General features: G+C 45.5%; 1 protein-coding gene across 3 annotated transcripts in view; it reads left to right on the top strand.

The window, feature by feature from the left end:
• CENPC (centromere protein C) overlaps positions 1 to 24327 on the top strand; it is a 274172-nt gene that overhangs the window by 235466 nt on the left and 14379 nt on the right. For all 3 annotated transcript variants that reach the window (XM_073542563.1, XM_073542570.1, XM_073542556.1), the window contains one exon: positions 23435 to 23525. In XM_073542563.1, coding sequence (XP_073398664.1) covers positions 23435 to 23525 — 91 coding nt within the window. The remainder of the gene's footprint in view (positions 1 to 23434; positions 23526 to 24327) is intronic.

Raw genomic sequence — 24327 nt, 5'->3', positions numbered from 1 at the left:
TTAAAGTCCACATGAGACACGCAAAGAACCTAGATAACTTGGAGAAGATCTGCATGGAGGAGTGGGCCAAGATAACTCCAGAGACCTGTGCCGGCCTGATCAGGTCTTATAAAAGACGATTATTAGCTGTAATTGCAAACAAGGGTTATTCCACAAAATATTAAACCTAGGGGTTGAATAATAATTGACCCACACTTTTATGTTTAAAATTTATTAAAATTTAACTGAGCAACATAACTTTTTGGTTTGTAAGATTTATGCATCTGTTAATAAATCCTGCTCTTGTGTGAAGTTTGAAGGCTCTAACTTATTTGCATCTTATCAAACCTGCTAAATCTGCAGGGGGTTGAATACTACTTGTAGGCACTGTATATATATATATGTGTGTATGATTCAAGATTCAAAGAAGCTTTATTGGCAGGACTAAATATACATTAGTTTTGCCAAAGCAGGTGTACAGAAGGGAATTGGGATAGGGACTGTAGGGAAGGTGGATGGGGCAGATCCAGGATGGGGCTATAAAAGTCCATGGCATAGGGAAGGTGGATGGGGGATTGGGGCATATCCAGGATGAGGCTTTAGAAGTCCATGGCATATCATAGTTCTCTTTCTCGCAGTCTATGGCATTCGCTCACATATTGCGCTGCTATCTCCACTGCTCTCTCTTCTTCCCCCAGCAGGATGTATGTTTTCTCTTCCTCCTTCATGGTGGTGAAATCCGGGAAGAGATGTGAGAGTCTCCTGAAGTGAGTGTCCCTCACTGCTGAGTACTTGGAGCAGTGTAGCAGGAAGTGGGTCTCATCCTCCAGGGCCTCCTGGTCACAGTGTTGGCATACTCTTTCCTCCCTGGGCTTGTAGCTCTGCCTGTGTCGGCCGGATTCGATGGCCAGACTGTGGGCACTGAGTCTATATCGGCTCAGGATCTTGCGGTCTCTGGGGTCCGGGAGTTTCTCCAGATATGGGGCCAGTCTGTAGTCTCTCTGTAGACTCCGGTACATGATCAGTTTCTGTGAGCTGATGATGTCGTTCTTCCAGTCACTTACGTACTTCTCCTGGCCTTTGTCTACCATCTTCCTGATTCCGGCTTTTGTCAGGTTGTTGTGACTGGTGTTCTGGTCAGGTTGGGTTTGGGTGTGCTGTTCCGAGGGTCCTGGTTTTTCTGTTTCACCTACATGTGTCAGGACTTTATGGTGATGGGAGCTTGGATTGCTCTTATGTAGGTGAGCCCGGAATGACAGTGCCCTCTTTAGAACCGTTAGGTGTAGAGGGAATCTGCCCAGCTCTGCCCGGCAAGCACTGTTGGAGGTACTCCGATGGACTTGAAGAAGGTGCTTGCAGAATTCTAGGTGGAATATTTTTGTTGGGCTGGAATCCCACCTTGACCAGTCTGGTTAGGTGTGAGGACCCCAGACTTCGCTGCCATAAAGGAGGATTGGGGCGATGATAGTCGAAAATTTTTAACCAGACCCTCACTGGTGGCTTCAGATGGTAGAGTTTCCTTCGGATGGCATACAACGTTTTGCATGCCTTGTCTTCCAGGGTCTCTATGGCTTGTTTGAAGCTCCCTGATGGGTGAATCTCTAGGCCCAGGTAGATATATTTGTCCGTTCCTGTAAGGGCGCATATATATACTAGATGGTGACCCGATTCTAACGCATCAGGCATTCTAGAATCTCTCCCCCCCCCCCCCCCCCGCGCCACAGATCTCCCGACAGAGGCGTGCGTCATTCGAATGCACTGATTGGTCGCGGCGCTGCGTGATTTCCGCTACAGACAGACCGAATTAGACGATTATATAGTAGATATATACAGTGCCTTGCGAAAGTATTCGACCCCCTGGGACTTTTCAACCTTTTCCCACATATCATGCTTCAAACATAAAGATGCCAAATGTAGATTTTTGGTGAAGAATCAACAACAAGTGGGACACAATTGTCAAGTTGAAAATTCAAAAACTGAAAAGCGGGGCGTGCAATATTATTCGGTCCCTTTACTTTTAGTGCAGCAAACTCACTCCAGAAGTTCGTTGTGGATCTCTGAATGATCCAATGTTGTCCTAAATGACTAATGATGATAAATATAATCCACCTGTGTGTAATTAAGTCTCCGTATAAATGCATCTGTTTGATGTACAGAGAGCATCATGAAGACCAAGGAACACAAAAGGCAGGTCCGTGATACTGTTGTGGAGAAGTTTAAAGCCGGATTTGGATACAAAATGATTTCCAAAACTTTAAACATCCCAAGGAGCACTGTGCAAGCGATCATATTGAAATGGAAGGAGTATCATACCACTGCAAATCTACCAAGACCCTGCCATCCCTCTAAACTTTCATCACAAACAAGAAGACTGATCAGAGATGCCGTCAAGAGGTGCATGATCACTCTGGATGAACTGCAGAGATCTACAGCTGAGGTGGGACAGTCTGTCCATAGGACAACAATCAGTCGTACACTGCACAAATCCGGCCTTAATGGAAGAGTGGCAAGAAGAAAGCCATTTCTCTCTCACCCATGACAGCACCACGGAGAGAGGGGATCCGCCCTTCAGGGACAGGAACCTACAGATAAAAGGGCGGTACCTCTCCTCCGCCTTCAGTTGGGTTCCTGTCCCTGACGGGGGGACCCACTGTACGGCGTACCTGTGATTTGAAGGAGAAGAGTCCGGTTCCGGGGCCGACCTGTCCGGTATACGGCAGCGGGAAGGCTCCTGTCGCGGCAGGAGCGGTGCCCGAAGCCGCCACCGCTGGAGCCGACGCGGGCTGCCGGGTGAGTGGGGGGGAGACGTCGGAGCCGCCGCTCCGGAAAGGAGATCGGGGCTCGCGGGGACCCGGTGTAAGTGCGGGCAGCGCCATGGTACAGAGAGTACCAAGATGGCCGCTGCCCTGGAAGTAGAGCAGCGGCTTCTGGGTCCCTGAAACCGGCGCATGCGCAGGAGCACGCTTCCTGGCCAGCACGGTGCAGGATGGGAGCGGTGACGTCACGGGGCGGCAAATTTAAAAATGGTGGATTCAGAACTCCTGGCTGGAAGCGATCCTGATAATGGGGGATAGCGACCAGCAACAGGAGCAGCTTGCCAGGCTGCAGCTCAAGCAGCAGCAGCACCACCAACACCACCACCGGCAGAAGGAACGAAACAGAGATGGCCATTCCAGCAGTCTCTCCACGTGGCGCAGTACGTCAGCGGCAAGGAGCAAATCGCCACCAGGAGATCAGCCTATAGAGGACCTGACTCCATCTCTCGACCCGGTACCAGCAGCCGTGCACCTTTGGGGGTAAGTGATCTTCGTGAATGTTCACCTTTGTAATACAATTCCTCTCCCTTTTTAGGGAAAGAATGGAAAAAAGAACAGGGAATGCCCCACTTGCACTAGACCCCTACCTGTATCATGGGAGAAAAAACTATGTGAGTCTTGCACAAAAGAAATTCTTTGTCAGGAGACTCCGGATTTCGCATCCGACCTAAGGGCCGCAATCAAATCAGAGGTTCAGAGCGCCCTCGTATCCCTTAAGCATAGCCGGATTACAAGGTTTTAGACGTGATTTCTCCCGACGTGGAAGAGTCTGACTGGGAGGTTCCGATTGCATCTTTCTTCCTCGCCGGGAGAAATCACGTCTAAAACCTCGTAATCCGGCTCCTCAGACTAGGAAACGGGAGGGTGTCACTGTTTTCCCCTAGAAGAGGTAGACAGACTAGTAAAAGCTGTAAGGTCTACCATGGGGGTATTGGACCCTAGGCCGGATAAAACAGTCCAGGACATAATGTTCGGGGGACTAGGCCAGAAAAGACGGCGAGTATTTCCGCTTAACGAAATTGTCAAGGGCCTAATCAAAGAAATGGGACTAGCCAGACAGGAAAAATACTACAGTCCCTTCCCTTAACAGAAAATATCCCTTTGAGGAGGAGGCATCTACGTCTTGGGATAAAGCCCCGAAGCTCGACGTAGCAGTCGCAAAGGCCTCAAAGAAATTCGCCCTTCCTTTGAGGACATGGGCACCCTTAGGGACCCCCTAGATAAAAAGGCAGATACCTTTCTAAAGGGGGCATGGGAGTCAGCAGGCGGTAACCTCAGGCCAGCCATAGCGGCGACATGTACTTCAAGAGCCCTAATGGTATGGGTGGACCAACTTGAGAAACAGCTGAGGGAAGGGACACCAACGGATAAGATTTTAGATGCTATCCCAGTAAGAAGGGGAGCGGCTGCCTTCCTAGCGGACTCATCGACCGATTCAGTCAGGCTATCGTCCAAAACAGCAGCACTTTCAAACGCGGCCCAAAGAACACTATGGCTTAAAAGTTGGCCAGGGGACCTACAGACCAAAATGAAATTGTTAAATTCCCTGTGAAGGGAAATTTCCTTTTTGGGGAGACGTTAGATGACATCCTCCAGAAAGCAGGGGACAAGAAGAAAGGCTTCCCAAATTTGGGGCCAGCAGCATTTAAAAGGCCCTTTCGAAATAGGAGGTTTTTTCAGAGGAGACCACCGAGGGAACAAAAGTGGGATGACAAAAGAAGAGATAAAGGGTTCTTCTTTAGTAACTCTTCCCAAGACAAAAAGCCCTCCAAGTGACAGTACGTCCAGGGTGGGGGGTAGGTTAACCATTTTTCTTCCAGCCTGGTGGAGAATTTCAAACAACCCATGGATAGTAAACCTAATCCAGGAGGGCCTAAGAATAGACTTTCTCTCTCTTCCACCTCAAAAGTATGTAATAACGCCGCTGAGATCCAGTATGCGAGAACAGGAAGCGCTAGAAATCGAGGTCCTAGGCCTAGTAAAAAAAGGAGTCCTCCAGGAGGTTCCCCTGCAGGATATGGGCAGAGGGTTCTACCCCCCTCTTTTTATAGTAACCAAACCGGACGGCACCTTTCGAACGATCATAAATCTGAAAAAGCTAAACGAATATGTCAGAAATCAGAGCTTCAAAATGCAGTCGATCAGGTCCACCACCAAAATCCTGTTCCCAAACTGCTACATGACGGTGTTAGATCTCAGCGACGCCTATTATCACGTCCCTATCCACAAAGACTTCAGAAAATATCTCAGGTTAGCCGTCTCAATAAAGGGCAAGGTGAAAGAATTCCAGTACAGAGCCCTGCCGTTCGGAATATCGATAGCCCCGCGGGTATTTACCAAAATAGTAGCAGAAATGATGGCTGATATAAGGGAACAAGACATAATAATAATCTCGTATCTAGACGATTTCCTAATAGCAGGCAGCTCGGCTCAAAAATGCAGGGAACAGAGGGACAGGGTGATGGACACTCTACAAGGCCTAGGCTGGCTTCTAAATCTAAAAAAATCAAGATTGGAGCCCAGCAGGGTACAAGAATTCTTGGGCCTAACACTGGACTCAAACATTCAGGAGTGTTGCCTCCCAGACCACAAAAAGGAAAAAATCGCTCAAATTACAGCAAGAGCAATCCAAAATCCCTCTATGACATTAAGGAAAGCTATGTCACTTCTGGGTTCCCTATCTGCCTGCCTGCCTGCCAGCAGTTCAATGGGCTCAGTTACACACGAGAGATCTCCAGTGGGACATATTAGCCAACCAGGCAGCAATAGGGGGACACCTAGAGGGTCGTATTACCCTAAATTCAAGAACTATTCATTCCCTAGCTTGGTGGGGAAACCAGGAAAATCTGTCCAAAGGGATTCCCTGGGTAACAAAGATAACACACATAGTGACAACGGATGCCAGTCTCACGGGATGGGGAGCACACATGAACAACGAGGTGGCTCAGGACGTGTGGGGAGATCAAGAATTAAAAGCCTCCTCAAATCAAAAAGAGCTTCTAGCAGTAGGCTATGCACTGACACACTTCCTACCCCTGCTCCAGAAGCACCATGTCCGCATTCTTTCGGACAATCGAGTTACAGTTGTCTATATAAATTATGAGGGGGGAACCAGGTCCCAAGCACTAATGGACACATCCGCCAGAATCCTCAAACTAGGCAAACCTGCTATCTCTGTCAGCCCTACACATCCGGGGTACAGAGAATCAAAGGGCAGACTTTCTGAGCCTCACCCAGTTACGACAGGGGGAATGGGTACTAAAGTGGTCCATTTTTAGGCAGATAGTAAAAATGTGGGGGACCCCAGACATAGATCTGTTTGCCGATTTCAAAAACAAAAAAGTAGACACCTTCTGCTCCCTAGATCCCAGGGGGAATCCTCTAACTCTGGACATGTTTATGCTCCCATGGACACAGAGTCTAACATATGCCTTTCCCCCAATCATGCTCATTCCAGCGGTCCTAAGGAAAGTCAGGGAGGAAGGGGCAAGATTGATACGGATAGCCCCTTTCTGGCCCAAAAGAACCTGGTTTTCCTGGCTAAGAATGCTCTCAGTAACCGACCCATGGATCCTACCGGACCTGCTATCGCAGGGCCCAGTGTTACATCCTCGGGCACCGAACCTCCATTTAACAGCATGGAATTTGAGAGGGTGCTGATGAGGGACAGGGGATTTTCAGAGAACCTGATAACTACATTACAAAAAAGTAGGAAACTGGTTACGATGAGCGCTTACGGTAGAACATGGAAAAAATTCCTATCCATTTCTAGGGCAAAGGTTCAGGACGGGGTTCAGATTGATAAGATACTAGAATTTCTACAAAAGGGCCTAGAACAGGGTCTGGCGGTCAACACATTAAAAGTACAAATAGCGGCGTTAGGCGCCCTCTATAACCATGATGTGGCAGGTGACCCTTGGGTAGCACGGATTATTAAGGCTGCAACCAGATCTAGGCCAATAGCTAGTCAAAGGTTACCATCATGGGACCTGAATCTTGTACTTTCAACACTGACAGGCCCTCCGTTCGAACCAATTTACTCGGCACCCCTAAAAATCCTATCACTTAAAACGGTGCTTCTGGTGGCACTAACATCAGCTCGAAGAGTGAGCGATATTCAAGCCTTATCAGCAGGGCCACCTTTTACAAAAATTCTAGAGGATAGAGTCATCCTAAAACCTGACCGGGCCTATCTACCTAAAGTATCATCACATTTCCACAGGTCCCAAGAGGTAGTCCTTCCTTCCTTCTGCCCAAATCCAAAAAATAAGGGGGAAGAAAAATTCCACACTTTAGATGTTAAAAGGTGCCTAGTACAGTACTTAGAGGCCACCAAAAAATGTAGGAAGGAAGGCTCTCTCTTTGTATGTTTCCAGGGTCCTCGGAAGGGGCTCAAGGCATCCAAGAGTACCCTGGCAAGGTGGAAAAGGGTTTCGATTGCCCTGGCATACTCATCCAGTGGAAATACCATCCCGGAGGGGCTGAGAGCTCATTGCACAAGGGCAATGGCGACCTCATGGGCTGAAAGATCTGAGGTATCAATAGAACAAATCTGTAAGGCGGCCACCTAGTCATCACCTTCGACCTTTTTCAGGCACTATAGATTAGATCTAGCCACTACGTCTGTCCTGACCTTCGGGAGAAGGGTCCTTCAGGCGGTTGTCCCTCCCTAAGCTACCAATCTCTGTAATTCTCTCCGTGGTGCTGTCATGGGTGAGAGAGAATAGCTTACTCACCGATAACGGTGTTTCTCTGAACCCATGACAGCACACGGTTATTCCCCTCCTCTTCACGAGTGTGGTGAGCACGTTTTACTGTTAGTGGAGTGCTTCCGTTTGGGCACGGTGCTTTTGATAAATAAGCAGTATTATAATATTGTGTATATATTTCTTTTGTCTAACCTGGAGACCCTCTGATGCTCTGTAACCAACTGAAGGCGGAGGAGAGGTACCGCCCTTTTATCTGTAGGTTCCTGTCCCTGAAGGGCGGATCCCCTCTCTCCGTGGTGTTGTCATGGGTTCCGAGAAACACCATTATCGGTGAGTAACTAAGCTATTCTCAAAGATATCCATAAAAAGTGTTGTATAAAGTTTGCAACAACCACCTGCGAGACACACCAAACATGTGGAAGAAGGTGCTTTGGTCAGATAAAACGAAAATCGAACTTTTTGGCAACAATGCCAAACGATATGTTTGGCGTAAAGGCAACACCGCTCATCACCCTGAACACACCATCCCCACTGTCAAACATGGTGGCAGCAGCATGGTTTGGGCCTGCTTTTATTCAGCAGGGACAGGGAAGATGGTTAAAATTGATGGGAAGATGGATGGAGCCAAATACAGGACCATTCTTGAAGAAAACCTGTTGGAGTCTGCAAAAGACCTGAGACTGGGACGGAGATTTGTCTTCCAACAAGACAATGATCCCAAACATAAAGCAAAATCTACAATGGAATGGTTCACAAATAAGCGTATCCAGGTGGCCAAGTCAAAGTCCAGACCTGAATCCAATCGAGAATCTGTGGAATAAGAGCTGAAAACTGCTGTTCACATTATGTATGTGTATATATACACACACACACACATCATATATAGTTAGTGTGTGTGTGTATATATGTGTGTATGTGTGTGTGTGTATATATATATATATATATATATATATATATATATATATATATATACTAGATTAAGGCCCGATGCTATCGCATCGAGAGGATAGTGACACACCTTTTGCCATGTTAACCCTCAATACACACACACCTCCTCAACACACACTCCTCTCACCTTTCACCATCTCCACTCACATCCACTCACTCTTTCACTCCACATACGACCCTTTCTCTCACTCCGTCTCTCATACTCACACTGTCATCGTCACTGCTCCATGATCCCCGACATCTTCTTCCGCCGGCGCCATCCTGGATCCCGACGTTGTCCACGCCGGCGACATGTTCTTGCGGCCATGCCATCTTGAGTATTCTGAAATCCTGCGAGTGGACATTAGTGGAGATAGTGAAAGGTGAGAGGAGTGTGTGTTGAGGAGTGGTGTGTTGAGGGTTAACATGGCAAGAGGTGTGCTGTGACGTCACCAGTTACAACTGGACGGAAGTTGTTACAACCCGGAAGCTGCTTAGCGCATTTATTATAGTAGATTAAGGCCCGATGCTATCGCATCGAGAGGATAGTGACACACCTCTTGCCATGTTAACCCTCAATACACACACACACCTCCTCAACACACCACACCGCCTCAACACACAATCCTCTCAACCTTTCACCATCTCCACTCACGTCCATTCACTCTTTCACTCCACATACGACCCTTTCTCTCACTCCGTCTCTCATACTCACACCGTCATCGTCGCTGCTCCACGATCCCCGACATCATCTTCCACCGGCGCCATCCTAGATCCCGACATTGTCCACGCCGGCGACATGTTCTTGCGGCCATGCCATCTTGAGTATTCTGAAATCCTGCGAGTGGACATTAGTGGCTCACCATTGTCATTTTGAAACACGACTGCTACTTCACTGACAGTGGGATAATTGTAGCGTCGAGGGTCTTGAGTACGATCTTGTTTAATAGCCATAGTGATGTTTGGCATGACAGTTCCGTTTTGTACATTTTTGATTTTCTTTACATCGTAAGCGTTGTTCGTTTGCGGTAGTGGTATCGAGAATGTAAAGTTGGGCAAATGCGCGTTGCTGGTCATCTGAGGGATGTAGTGTTCCAGATCTATGATAGATCTGGCCATGTATGCGGAAACAGTATGGGCCATATCCAGGAGGTGGTGAAATATTTGCACCCATGGAGGCAAAAGCAAAGGAACTGTTAATACTTCGAATATTATCCATGAAATTTTTGCTAAATTCACTTTGCCCTTTCAGCAAACGTGTAAAGACATCAGGATATTGTAGTATGGGTACATGGACTTTACCCTTCTGACAGCAGAGCGTAAAGTTGTTATCAGAAGGTATCTCTGCTACAAAATGCAAAGCTTCGCAATGCTCACATACATGGGTCATGTCACCACAGCTGTGTTCGGTAATACTATTTTCATCATTAGTGAAAATGTGAGGTTGTAGTAGAAGTGCATGTCCAACCGATGGGGTGCGCCTAGTTTTGAGACCAACGTATATTTGTCTTGGTTGCACTTTCTGCGGGCTAACTGCAGCTTGTATGTGAAGAAACTGTGCGTTGGTATTGACTAATGGTGGTATTGATAGGGCAGAAACAGATTGCTGATTAGTTATGTCAGTGAACGGCATATAGGATGAAGTGTGGTAGTAACTTGTTCCACATGCTGATGTGGAAGCATCCTGTTGTGAGTCTACTAATAATGATGAGGAAGAAGCCGTCTGTTGTTGGCGGTGATGGCGTGTAGAGGCTTCTTCAGCCAATGTAATAGATTTAGAGTTAGGGGATTCGTGTGTGAGACGACGGCGTTTATAAGCCTTAATCTTGTCAAGTCGATGCTGTTTTTCCTCAGGAGTCTCATTAGCACGGCGTTGTTTTTGTCGTAGTGCTAAAGCTGCTTTCCTTTCACTGGCATTGGCATACTGTGCATCGGTATTGAATGGTGGTATTGATAGGGCAGAAACAGATTGCTGATTAGTTATGTCAGTGAACGGCATATGGGATGAAGTGTAGCAGTAAATTGTTCCACATGCTGATGTGGAAGCATCCTGTTGTGAGTCTAATAATAATGATGAGGAAGAGGCCGTCTGTTGTCGGCGGTGACGGCGTGCAGAGGCTTCTTCAGCCAATCTTATGGATTTAGAGTTAGGGGATTCGTGTGTGAGGCGACGGCGTTTATAAGCCTTAATCTTCTCAAGGCGATGGTGTTTTTCCTCAGGAGTCTCATTAGCACGGCGTTGTTTTTGTCGTAGTGCTAAAGCTGCTTTCCTTTCACTGGCATTGGCATACTTTTTGTTATGACTCATGTTGGCACAGGTAAAGGAGTCTATTTGGCAGTTATCTGGCTGTGAAGAAGGCGTCCTGGAGTATTGTAGAGTAAATAGATAGATACTAATTGACCCTGTAATTGCCCAGCAGTAGTTATGAAGTGGTAGTGGCAAATTGGCCCTGTAGTTAGACACCGGCAGAGGAGCAAGGCAGCAGTAGTTATGGCGGTAGAGGCAAATTGGCCCTGTAATTAGACACCGGCAGAGGAGCAAGGCAGCAGTAGTTATGGCGGTAGAGGCAAATTGGCCCTGTAATTAGACACAGGCAGTGAACAGTCAGAGGAGCAAGGCAGCAGTACTTATGGCGGTAGAGGCAAATTGGCCCTGTAATTAGACACCGGCAGAGGAGCAAGACAGCAGTAGTTATGGCGGTATTGGCAAATTGGCCCTGTAATTAGACACCAGTAGAGGAGCAATGCAGCAGTAGTTATGGCGGTAGAGGCAAATTGATCCTGTAATTAGACACCGGCAGAGGAGCAAGGCAGCAGTAGTTATGGCGGTAGAGGCAAATTGATCCTGTAATTAGACACCGGCAGAGGAGCAAGGCAGCAGTAGTTATGGCGGTAGAGGCAAATTGATCCTGTAATTAGACACCGGCAGAGGAGCAAGGCAGCAGTAGTTATGGTGGTAGAGGCAAATTAGCCCTGTAATTAGACACCGGCAGAGGAGCAAGGCAGCAGTAGTTATGGCGGTAGAGGCAAATTGGCCCTGTAATTAGACACCAGCAAAGGAGCAATGCAGCAGTAGTTATGGCGGTAGAGGCAAATTAGCCCTGTAATTAGACACCGGCAGAGGAGCAAGGAAGCAGTAGTTATGGCGGTAGAGGCAAATTGGCCCTGTAATTAGACACCAGCAAAGGAGCAATGCAGCAGTAGTTATGGCGGTTGAGGCAAATTAGCCCTGTAATTAGACACCGGCAGAGGAGCAAGGCTGCAGTAGTTATGGCGGTAGAGGCAAATTAGCCCTGTAATTAGACACCGGCAGAGGAGCAAGGCAGCAGTAGTTATGGCGGTAGAGGCAAATTAGCCCTGTAATTAGACACCGGCAGAGGAGCAAGGCAGCAGTAGTTATGGCGGTAGAGGCAAATTGGCCCTGTAATTAGACACCGGCAGAGGAGCAAGGCAGCAGTAGTTATGGCGGTAGAGGCAAATTAGCCCTGTAATTAGACACCGGCAGAGGACAAGGCAGCAGTAGTTATGGCGGTAGAGGCAAATTAGCCCTGTAATTAGACACCGGCAGTAAACAGGCATAGGACCAAGGCAGCAGTAGTTATGGTGGTACAGGCAATGCCAAGCGTCCGCACAGCAAGTCGGCGTGAGGTAAATGACGCAATTTCACGAATGCAAGATGGCGATTCGCCGACGTCGTTAACACCTCTTGCCATGTTAACCCTCAACACACCACACCGCCTCAACACACACTCCTCTCACCTTTCACCTCCACTCATGTCCACTCACTCTTTCACTCCACATACGTTCCTTTCTCTCACTCCGTTTCTCATACTCGCACCGTCATCGTCGCTGCCCCGACATCTTCTCGCGAGATTTCGTCGACGCCATCTTTTTGGATCCCGATGTCGTCCACGCCAGCGACATGTTGTTGCGGCGACGCCTTCTTGAATATCGCGGGATTTCATGAAATCCAAGATGGCGTCCCGCAAGAACATGTCGGCGGCCTGGAGAACGTCTGGATCCTGGATCGCGGCGGCGGAGGAAGATGTCGGGGCAGCGTTCGCCATTTTTTCTGTGTTCACTGTGATGGATCTAGGCTGCTGTGCACACATACACAGCAGCCCCACCCTGCCCCAAGCTTTATTTAATTGTGCACCTGTATCTGAACCTGCATTGCCCTTCATCTATGCTTGCTGGTCAGGCAATGTGTGGAGGCTAAAACCTGACACGTCTGTATTCAGACCTGGTTGGCCTTCATCCGCACTTGCCTTTTCTGGCATCATGGGAGCGATCCAGAAATGCTCAGGTACGGATTGCATTTAAAGTGGTCTTGCTTTTAATGTATCTAGGAGGCCGTAATGGCACAGTGTTTATTAAAAACGTAGAGTAGGACCCCCCACATGAGATTGCCTTGGCGCGGCGGGGTGGCTCAATTGAATTGATCAATTTTTTTGCTAAATATCTCATTTTGAATACAGTTAGATGTTATGTGCAAATGCACTTTATGTTATGCGTTCAGACCTTGGCAACGCTGGCTTCTCTTTTCTTTTTTTGTACACTGCAGATTTGGTGCAGTTTTTGTGCGGATTTCCCCTGCAGTTTCCGCCTGCAGATTTCTATAATGGAGCAGGTGGAGAGCTGCAGCAGAGACGCACAGGAGAAGCGATATGCTGCTTCTTTTATTCTGCACCAGATCTGCGCAGAAAAATCTGCAGCATGTGCACAGCCTTTTTTGTTTTACATAGCCTTAAATGGTACTGTGCATCACGTGCTGTTCTGTTGCATTTCTGCTGCGGTTCTGCAGGGCCAAATCTGCTGCGGAACTGCACAGGGCCTTAAATCTTATGGTCAGGTTATTGGATATTCCTAATGTACTTTTCTCCAATATGTTGAATTCTTTCCTTATAATCTTTATGCATGTTGTATACTGATCAATATGTGGATAGTTTATATGTTTGATCTGCTTTTATAGCACATGTTTTTAAGTCTCTCAGGCTGGTTTCACATTTGCGTTTTTTAGCGCTGGAAAAAAACGCACACCTGCGCATGCGTTTTTTCCCCTATATTTAACATGGGTGCGCATACCTGCGCGCTGGTAAGCGCATGTATGCGATTTTCATGCGCTGCGTTTTTTTGGGGTGTGCGTTGGGATTTTCCAGACGCAGCATGTTGCATTTTTTGGCCCTGCAAAAAAGCGCATGCGCACATATGCGCACGTTTTGCGCTAAAAATGGCCATTATAGCCTATGGATGCGCATATGTGCGCACTGGCATGCTCATGTATGCGTTTTTTTGCATATGCGTTTTTTTTTTTAAACCATGGAATTTAGGGGTTTGGGTTAGAGTTAGGGTTAGTTAAGGGGGTTTAGGGTTAGGGTTATGGTCAGGGTCAGGGTTAGGGTTGGGGTTTGGGTCAGGGTTAGGGTTAAGTATGGTTTTGTTAAGGATTAGGGTCATGGTTAGGGTCAGGATTAGGGTTAAGTATGGTTTTGTTAAGGGTTAGGGTCAGGGTTAGGGTTAGGGTCAGGGTTAGGGTCAGGGTTAGGGTCAGGATTAGGGTTAAGTATGGTTTTGTTAAGGATTAGGGTCAGGGTTAGGGTCAGGATTAGGGTTAAGTATGGTTTTGTTAAGGGTTAGGGTCAGGGTTAGGGGCAGGGTTAGGGGCAGGGTTAGGGTTAAGTATGGTTTTGTTAAGGATTAGGGTCAGGGTTAGGGTCAGGATTAGGGTTAAGTATGGTTTTGTTAAGGGTTAGGGTCAGGGTTAGGGTCAGGGTTAGGGTCAGGATTAGGGTTAAGTATGGTTTGGGTTAGGGTCAGGGTTAGGGTTAGGGTTAGGGTCAGGGTTAGGGTTAGGGTTAGGGTCAGGGTTAGGGTTAGTTAGGGTTTAGGGTTTGGGTTAGGGTTAAGTATGATTTGGTTAAGGGTTAGGGTCAGGGTCAGGGTTAGGGTTAGGGTCAGGGTTAGGGTTAGTAAAGTCATGGTTTGGGTAGTGTGAGGGGCCACCTAAAAATGTTGGAAAAAAACGCGCTAAAAACGCATACAAACGCATAAAAACGCTGCGTTTTTTTCATGCATGCTCATAAAAATGCTTGAAAAAAACGCAGCAGTTGTATGCTTATGTATGCGTTTTTTCAATGCGTTTTTTGCGGGAAAAACGCGCTGCAAAAAAAAGCAAGTGTGAAACTAGCCTCACATATGTTTATAATTACCCTGATGGGAGTGGGATGTATATAAGGTTCCATGTTTGGAAAGCAGATTAGATTCTGGACCGTGATGCTGGACTTTGCTTTGTCGTTGTTCATATATATATATATATATATATATATATATATATATATATATATATATATATATATATATATATATATATATATATATTTATACACACACATACAGTGCAGGCCAAAAGTTTGGACACACCTCATTCAAATAGTTTTCTTTATTTTCATGACTTTGAAAATTGTAGATTCACTCTGAAGGCATCAAAACTATAAATTTACATATGTGGAATTATATAATTTAACAAAAGTGTGAAACAACTGAAAATACTGTATGTCTTATACGTGAATACTAGCTGAAGAGCCCGGCGCTGCCGGGGCATAGTAACTAACTGTGGTTAGTTATAACAAATTATAATTATCCTCCATCCCATAGTCCCGTGTCCATATACCCATCATACATATCCACCATCCCATAGGCCCGTGCCCATATACCCATCATACATATTCGCCATCCTATAGTCGAGTGCCCATATACCCATCACACATCCTTCATCTCATAGTCTCATGCCCATATACCCATCATACATATCCTCCATCCCATAGTCCCGTGCCCATATACCCATCATACATATCCTCCATCCCATAGTCCAGTGCCCATATACCCATCACACATCCTCCATCCCATAGTCCCGTGCTCATATACCTGTCATACATATCCTCCATCACATAGTCCAGTGCCCATATACCCATCACACATCCTCCATCTCATAGTCAACCATTATGACATCATAATGAGCAGCGGGGCTTGCAACCTATGATGACATCAGCGTCGCCATGGCAACCATTATGACATAATGAGGGGCGGGGCTTGATACACACACACTTTTTCCCCATAATGTAGATAGGGGCAAAATTGTTTGGTGAATTGGAACGCGCGGGGTTAAAATTTCACCTCACAACATAGCTTAGGACACTCTCGGGGTCCAGACGTGTGACTGTGCCAAATTTTGTGGCTATAGCTGCGACGGTGCGGATGCCAATCCCGGACATACACACATACATACATACATACATACATACATGCATGCACACATACATGCATGCACGCACACATGCATACATGCACACATACATACACACATTGAGCTCTATATATAATAGTTTTCGACCACGTATGGATTATAGTTGTACTCGAAAGAAATTGCACGACAAATTTTGGGGTCTATTTTCTACTGCTATCCTTGTGAAAATGAAAGCATTTGGGGCTAAAGTTTTGTGGAATTTTATTATTTTTTTCATTTTCACGGATCAATGTTGTAAAATTCTGTTACGGACCTGGGGGTTCAAAGTGCTCATCATGCGTCTAGATTAATTCTTTGAGGGATCTGGTTTCTGAAATGGGGTCACTTGTGCCTAAACAGTGAAAAAGACCCACACCAGGGACTCATCTTAACATGACATGACAAGTTTTCATTCCAAAACGTCACTCCTTCCTTTCTGAGCATTACTGTGCATCCAAACAATAGTTTTCTCCCACATATGGGGTATCTGCGTACTCAGGAGAGATTACACCTTACAAATTGTTGTGCAGTTTCTCCAGTTACTGTTGTAAAAATAAAAAATTGGGGTTAAAATATCTTTTTCTTTTGTAGGACTTTTTTTTTCTTGGCTCAACGATTTTAACGTCTGTGAAACACCTGGGGGTTCAAGATGCTCACCACACATCTAGAGAAATTCTGTGGGGGGGTCTAGTTTCCAAAATGGGGTCACTTGAGGAAGGTTTCCACTGTTTAGGCACATCAGGCTAATGATTCAGGACAATTTTGCGTTCAAAAAGTCAACCGTCACTCCTTCCGTTCAGAGCCCTGCCATGGGCCCAAACAGTACTTTTCCTCCACGTATGGGGTATCCGCCTGCTCAGGCGAAATTGTACTGCAAATGTTGGGGTCCATTTTCTCCCATTTCCCTTGTGAAAATAAAGAAAATTGGGTCCAAAGTAGAATTTTTGTGGAAAAAAAGTTAAATGTCTTAATGTAAATTTTTTTCCTACCACATTGCAAAAATTCCTTCGAATCACCTGAAGTTAATAAACTTTTTGAATGTGGTTTTGAACACCTTGAGTGGTGCAGTTTTTAGAATAGTGTTTGGGTATTTTCTTTCATATTTTCTTCAAATGTGTTGTGGTGCACAACACAAGAAAAAGAAAATTCAAATTTTGTTGGAAAAATGAGAAATTACTGTTCAACTTTTAACCCTTCTAACTTCCTAACAAAAAATTTTTTTTACGAAATTTTGCTGATGTATAGTGGACATGTAGGAAATGTTAATTAACTACCATATATACTTGCGTATAAGCCAAGATTTTCAGCCCATTTTGTTGGGATGAAAGTCCCCCTCTCGGCTTATACGCGAGTCATATACGCCAGGGGGTTGGTGGGGGAGGGGGAGCAGGGGTGTCAGATAATACTGACCCCCCCCTTCCTGGTGCATCTCTGCAGCCCCCCTGCTTGTCCCACGGTCTCAGGCTCCTTCCTTCAGCGGTCACGTGGCACCGCTCATTGAAGACATGAATATGCACATATTCATTACTTTAATGAACGGTACCATGTGACTGCTGAAAGAAGGAAGGTAGACCGTGGGAGAAGTAGGGGGGCTGCCGAGACCGCGCCAGAAGGGGGTAAGTATATGCGATATTCACCTGTCCCCGATCCACCGCTGCTCGCCGCAGTCTGCCGTGTCCTCTGTCAGTGACATTCAGGCAGCAGAGGGCGCGATGACTGAACTCACTGACAGAAGACGCGGCAGACAGCGGCGAGCAGCGATGGAACGGTGACAGGTGAATATCTCGGGTGCCGGGGCCCTGTGCGAGCGGTGACACCGGCAGCTGTCCCCCAGCGACGGAGAGGTGAGTATGTCATCTTATTTGCAGCAGCAGCAGCATATGGGGGCACAATATATGGAGAATCTTATGGGGCAACATATGGGGGCATAATATATGGAGCATCTTATGGGGCAGCATATGGGGGCATAATCTATGGGGCAGCATATGGGGGCATAATCTATGGAGCATCTTATGGGGCAGCATATGGGGGCATAATCTATGGAGCATCTTATGGGGCCATAACGTATATGAGGCATAATCTATGGCGCATCTTATGGGGCCATAACCTTTGGGGTAGCTTATGGGGCATAATCTATAGAGCATCTTATGGGGCCATAACCTTTATTGAGCAGCATATGGGGCATATTCTATGGAGCATCTTATGGGGCCATCAGCCTTTATGGAGCAGCATATGGGGCATATTATTTTATGGAGAATCTTATGGGGCCTGTTGTGATCACTTTTGACCTGACTTCTGAGTTTGGGCTCCCTCTGGTGGTTGCTGCGGGTAATGGAGCTGGTCGAGTTGACAGTAGTCATTCACCTGAAGAGGATGAGTGGAGGTCAGGTGTTAGACTTTCAAAATTTAAGTGAGCAGGTTTCCCTCAGTTGCTGCTGGTGATTTGGTTTTCTTCTTGTGCAATTTGAAGTCCGCTTGCCCCCTGCATCGTTCAGATAAGTTATTTGTTTGCTGGAATCTTTTTGCATTTGATCCAGTTTGTCTTTCTCTGCTTTGCTGTGTGGGTTCAGCATTGTTCCCTGCTGGGACCTTTGTGGACCCTGTTCCATATGCCACAGCTTATGTCAGTCTGTTCAGTATTGTTAGTCCCCTGTTATATTAGTATCTTTTGTTTTGCTTCCAGTTCACACCAGAATGCTGATGTAGTGGGGGAGAGGTTGTGTGGCCTCAGTATTTTTGCATATCAGAGGTGTTGGATATTTCTTAGGGTTTTGTGCGTGATTGCAGACAGTATCTTTCCTGTCCTGTGCCATCTAAACAGTTTTGGCCCCATCATTTGCTTACTCTATTTTCTGCCTGTGTTTGTGCCTCATCTTGTCTAACCGGCAATATATGTTTGGGGGCTATCTATTCTTTTGGGGTTCTACTCCGGGGCAGTTTAGCTTTCCCCTTTCTTGCTTTAGGCTTAGTTAATTCTTTGGCTGTGTCGAGGCGTCTAGGGCATCGTAGGTACGTCCCACGGCTAATTCTAGTTGTGTTGTTAGTTTTAGAGGTCTGCAATGCGCTAAGTTACCAACCTTTCTGGTCATCTGGTTGCCTAGCTTATTCCCCTGTTATCCTCCTCGGTGGCCTAATCATAACAGGGGCCATTATTAACCTTTTGTGCAGCATTATATGGGGCGTATTTTGTATGGAGCATCTTATGGGGCCCATTATGAACCGTATGGAGCATTATATTTTTTGTGGCAAAATTAGGGGGGTCGGCTTATACTCTGGTTGGCTTATACACGAGTATAGATGGTATTTTGTATGACATAACTCTTAAGGGCATAAAAATTAAAGGTTTGAAAATTGCAAAATTTTCACCAAATTTCTGATTTTTTTCACAAGTAAACACAAATAATACCGAAGAAAGTTTACTACTATCATAAAGGACAATGTCACGAAAAAACAATCTGAGAATCACTAAGATAAGTTGAAGCATTCCATAGTTATTACCTCATAAAGTAACACTTATCAGAATTGTAAAATTTGTCCTGGTCATGAAAGTGAAAACAGGCTTGAGGTATGAAGCGGTTAAAGGAGTTTTCCCTCTAACAGAGTTAATTTTAATTAATAGATCTTTGAAGAATAATTATTTCCACAATTGGATGTGTTTAAGAAAAAAAAAAGGTTCCTGTGCTGAGATAATCTTATAAATGTGCCCCTGCTATGTTCTGTGTAATGGCCGTGTCTGACCGTGCAGGATCATGGGGCAGGGGAGGAAGCAAAAGAGGATACAGACCTTACAGCATGGGATTGCAGCTGATTTCTGTGAGGTAAAGCTTAAAAACAGGTAGGGAAATGGTTTGCCTCACAAAAAGAATAAGCTGTGATCCTTTGCTATTCTGTCTGTATACTCTTTTGCTCCCCCATCCAGGAGCTGTGGTATGATCAGACACTGCCATTGCACAGCAGGGGCACAATTATAAGCTTCTCAGCAATTATATACGGTATATATAATTTTTTTTTTTTTTTTCAGATTTAGTTGTGGAACTTATTTTTGTTCTATTAATTAAAATGTACTTTGTTCTTGTGATAAATCCTGTAAGGGTTCTTTACCATTGCATTTAGTTACACACTCAGTGGCCCCTTCGGGGCATACTTCCGAACTGCCCCATCCCCCACACACATACCGTATTTTCCGGCGTATAAGACGACTGGGGTTATAAGACGACCTTCAACTTTTCCAGTTAAAATATAGAGTTTGGTGTATACTCGCCGTATAAGACTGCAGCTTTTCCAGTGTTTGCCGCGCTGTAATGTGCATCACAGCAAGGCAAACACCGCTTCTGATCGGCAGGGAAATCATACACGCCGGTCAGAGAGCTGCGGTTCCCACGCTGTCAAAAGACAGCGTGAGCCCGCAGCTGTGATCGGAGGTATAAACTTTACCTCTGGTCACTGTTGTTAGCTCATGGGACTACTGATCCCATTATCCGACACCTACAGCCACCAATTACAGTGAGAGCAGGAGCAGCGGATGGGAGTATTCATCTGCTGCTCCTGCGCTGTAAATAAATACAGTAATTAAAAAAAAAATGCTGGCATGCGTTCCCACCTATTTTTGATAACCAGCCAGACACAACTCACAGCTGGGGGCTGCAACCCCCAGCTGTCAGCTTCACCAAGATTAGAGGGTCCCCACTCTGGTTTTTTTTTTTTTTTTTTTTTTTTTAATTATTTAAATAATTTATTAAAACGGCTTGGGGTCCCCCCCCATTTTTGACAGCTAACCTTGCTAAAGCAGACAGCTGGGGGCTGGTATTCTCAGGCTGGTAAGGGGCCATGAATAGTGGCCCCCCCAGTCTAAAAAAATAGCAGGCCGCAGCTGCCCAGAAATGGCACATCTATTAGATGGCGCTTTGCCTGGCTCTTCTCACTTGCCCTGTAGCGGTGGCAAGTGAGGTTCATATTTGTAGGATTGGTGTAACCTTTGTATTGTTGGGTGACATCAAGCCCACGGCTTAGTAATGGAGAGGCGTCTATAAGACACCTATGCATTACTAATCCTATAGTTGTATGGTAAATAAAGTTACAGCAAGAATAAAGTCCTTTATTAGAAGTAAAACAAAACAGTTTTCCATTTTTATTTAAATGCACAATTCCAGCGAACCCCTCGTTCTCCTGTAATAAAAGTAAAATAATAAAAACAATAATATATCATACCTGTCTGTCGTTCTGTCCCACGCTGTAATCCATGTCTGGAGTATAAACAGTTTTCAACCTGGACGGTGCCAAGATGCGTCCATTCAGGCTGAGAACCACTGCTGACTGAACTGCGAGCACAGCCTCAGAGACTGGTGGTAACATCATTGAGGTTACATCCGGTCACTGAGGCTCTGTTCCCAGCTGGGCTGAACTGCCGTTACCTCGGCGACATCCCTGCTAGCACCGTGATTTTTTCACATGGTGCTAGCGGGGATCTCACTGAGGTCACCACAGTTCAGCCCGGCTGGGAACACAGCCTCAGTGATGTCACCGCTAGTCACTCAGGCTGCGCTGGCAGCAGCTCATTTACCAGTGGTTTTCAACCTGGTCGGATGCATCTTGGCACCATCCAGGTTGAAAACTGTTTATCCCCCCAGACATGGATTACGGCTTGTGACAGAATGACGGACAGGTATGGTATATTGTTGTTTGTTTATTTTTGGTTTATTACAGGAAATCGAGGTCTTCGGTGGAATTAGGCAAGGTTGTAAGTATGGTTTAATTGAGATTATTAAAGGAGTCTGTGTCAGTCTTTCAATTAAAGGACTTTTTTTCCTGGGTGTCTGTGTTTTCTTACAATGTGTCTATAGGATTAGTAATGGATAGGTGTCTTAGACCCTTCTCCATTACTGAGCCGTGGGCTTGATGTCACCGGACAATACAAAGGTGACATCAACCCCTACAACTATCACCCCACTTGCCACCGCTAATAGATGTGCCTTTTCTGGGCAGCTGCCTCCTGCTATTTTTAAGCTGGGGGTCTAATATCCATGGCCCCTTACTAGCCTGAGAATACCAGCCTCAGCTGTTTGCTTTAGCAAGGCTGGTTGTCAAAAATGTGGGGAGACCCCACGCCTGTTTTTTAAATTATTTAAATAATTAAAAAAATACGGCATGGTGACCCCTTTATTCTTGATGGCCAACCTTGCTGAAACTGACAGCTGAGGGTTACAGGGTTAATGAATACTCCCATCCGCCACTCTTGTTCTCACTGTAATTAGTGGCTGTAGGTGTCGGATGATGGGAGCATTTGTCCCATTAGCTGACACCAGTGACCGGAGGTAAGCTTTATACCTTCGATCACAGCTGACTGCTCCCGCTGTCTTCTAACAGCATGGGAACCGCGGCTCTCTGACCGGTGGGGATGATTTCACCGCCGATCAGAAGCGGTGTTTGCCACGCAGCACGACAAACACCCAGTATTTGGGCAGCTGGACCAGAACAGTATGGAGCTTTACTGTTCGTGGTCGTTCATCTCTTATCCTGAGGACTGCAGTGAAGAGGTGCAGGCTGCTCTCTATTTTTTCCATATCCCGGGCGTCCCGGACGCCTACAGCTTGCTTCACTAAAGACGACACCCAGTGTATAAGATGACCAACGACTTTTGAGAAGATTTTCAGGGGTTAAAAGATCATCTTATATGCGGGAAAATACGGTACACTTACAAATTCGGATTCAGACGTATGCATCGGCAGGACTATAGCCTATAATGATGCTGACAGAGGCAATTTGTGCTCTGCTATGCATCATTTTTGTGGGAATATGACTGTTGGAGGCGGACGCGCAGCCACAGTCTACTGCTTCTCATGCATGTTCATGTACATGTACAGGTTTCACACACAAAATCTGAAGAGAATAAAAGTAACACCCTACAAAACTTAAATTAATATACAACAAATATTCAAAACCTTCATAATGGTCAAATATAGCCAGGAACCAGCTCAATTGCAATATGGTTCCCCCATGAGTAAAATATAGAGAGTAGGTGTGAATGTGGAGTACTCCCAGCAACATGAAAATAGGAAAACATAGAGTAACCAAGAACCACAGAAAATATGTTTGAAAGATAAGACAAATATTATTGATACAATACTAGTAAGAGCATCATACATTTATATTATAACAATATAGATAGATAATAAGGAAGAACATTCTAAGACAAACAAGGAGGCAACCCATGTAGTGATAGAATAGTGTAAGGAGACACCTACTAAAATATTCAAAAAGTATAAGAAAAGACTATCTTAAATTGATAATAAGATGTATATAAAGTGCAATAATTAGATAGTTAAGATGTCAAATATGCAGATATATAGTACCATAGGTCTAGCAATTATTAGCCTACACATATTAAGAGGTCACTGCTATAGTGCTAATGGTACAAACTGCCACTCACCCATATTAAATATAATGTGGAATGCCTCTCTGATCCCCGACACGCGTTTTGCCACAGCTTTCTCAAGGGGAGAAATTATAATAAAATTCTTAAATTCATTGTATGTGCTGTATAATATTGGAATGAAAATGCAACTCATTGCACAATTACAAAATATGAATAGATAAAAAGAATGTTCAAACTGCTATGCCTTATGTACTCATACATGCAAATTTGTAAGGTTAACCTAATTTTGAGTTGGTAAGCTGCTTTAAAATGATAAATGTTAACGTTTTTGTGTCTTCATTGCCCTCAGATTTTCTATATTGAGCAAGGTCAGGTGAGATTGAATCTACACAAGTCTGAAAGGAATTTAAAGGCTGGAGATTTCTTTTTCGTTCCTCCAGGTAAAAAAAATAACTTGTCATAAATGTGTGCTTTTTTTTTGTTTTGTTTTTTCATTTCTATCCTAACATCTATAAAATGAGAGCTACCAAATGAAATGCATAATTTGGCCAAAACAAAAAAAGCATTTGGTCAGTATTGTATTGGTTCCCCTTGTGCAAATAGAATGCCTCTAGAACACTGAAGTGTGCCATTTCTTCACCAGGCAAGTGTCAAACAAGCACCTGACTGTCCACATACCGTAAGTTAAATGAAAACTTGATTGATAAGATCTGGCCTCCATAAGCTATGCGCACACGTTGCGGATTGTAAGCGTTTTTGCCGCGTTTTTTCTCCGTGAAAACGCTTATGCAAAGCAACCCATTGAATTCAATGGCATTCCGCAATGCTGTGCTAATACTGCGTATTTTTCTGCGGCGGAATCGCATCGCGGAAAAATACGAAGCATGCTCATTCTTTGTGCGGAATCGCGGTGATTCCACACATATAGGAATACATTGATCCGCTTACTTTCCGCATGTGGCTATGTCCACCATGCTCAAAGTAAGCGGATCATGTGTGGATGGTATCCAGGGTCTGGAGGAGAGGAGACTCTCCTCCAGGCCCTGGGTACTATATCCCTGTTAAAAAAGAATTAAAATAAAAAATCGTCGTAGCCTTCCCGATCCTTGCGATGCTCCTGGAAACTCTCGTTCCCAGTGATGCCTTGCGACAAAGACCTGTGATGATGTAGTGGTCTCGCGTGATGCTACGTCATCTGGGGTCATCGTTTCAAGGCATCGCTGGGAACGGGAGTTGCCGGGA

This window comes from Dendrobates tinctorius, unplaced genomic scaffold (assembly GCF_039654945.1).
Source record: "Dendrobates tinctorius isolate UK_male_01 unplaced genomic scaffold, ASM3965494v1 ptg000011l, whole genome shotgun sequence".
In the NCBI taxonomy this organism is placed as follows: domain Eukaryota; kingdom Metazoa; phylum Chordata; class Amphibia; order Anura; family Dendrobatidae; genus Dendrobates; species Dendrobates tinctorius.
The sequence above is the reverse complement of the archived record's forward strand: the minus strand, read 5'-3'. Positions and strand labels throughout refer to the sequence as shown.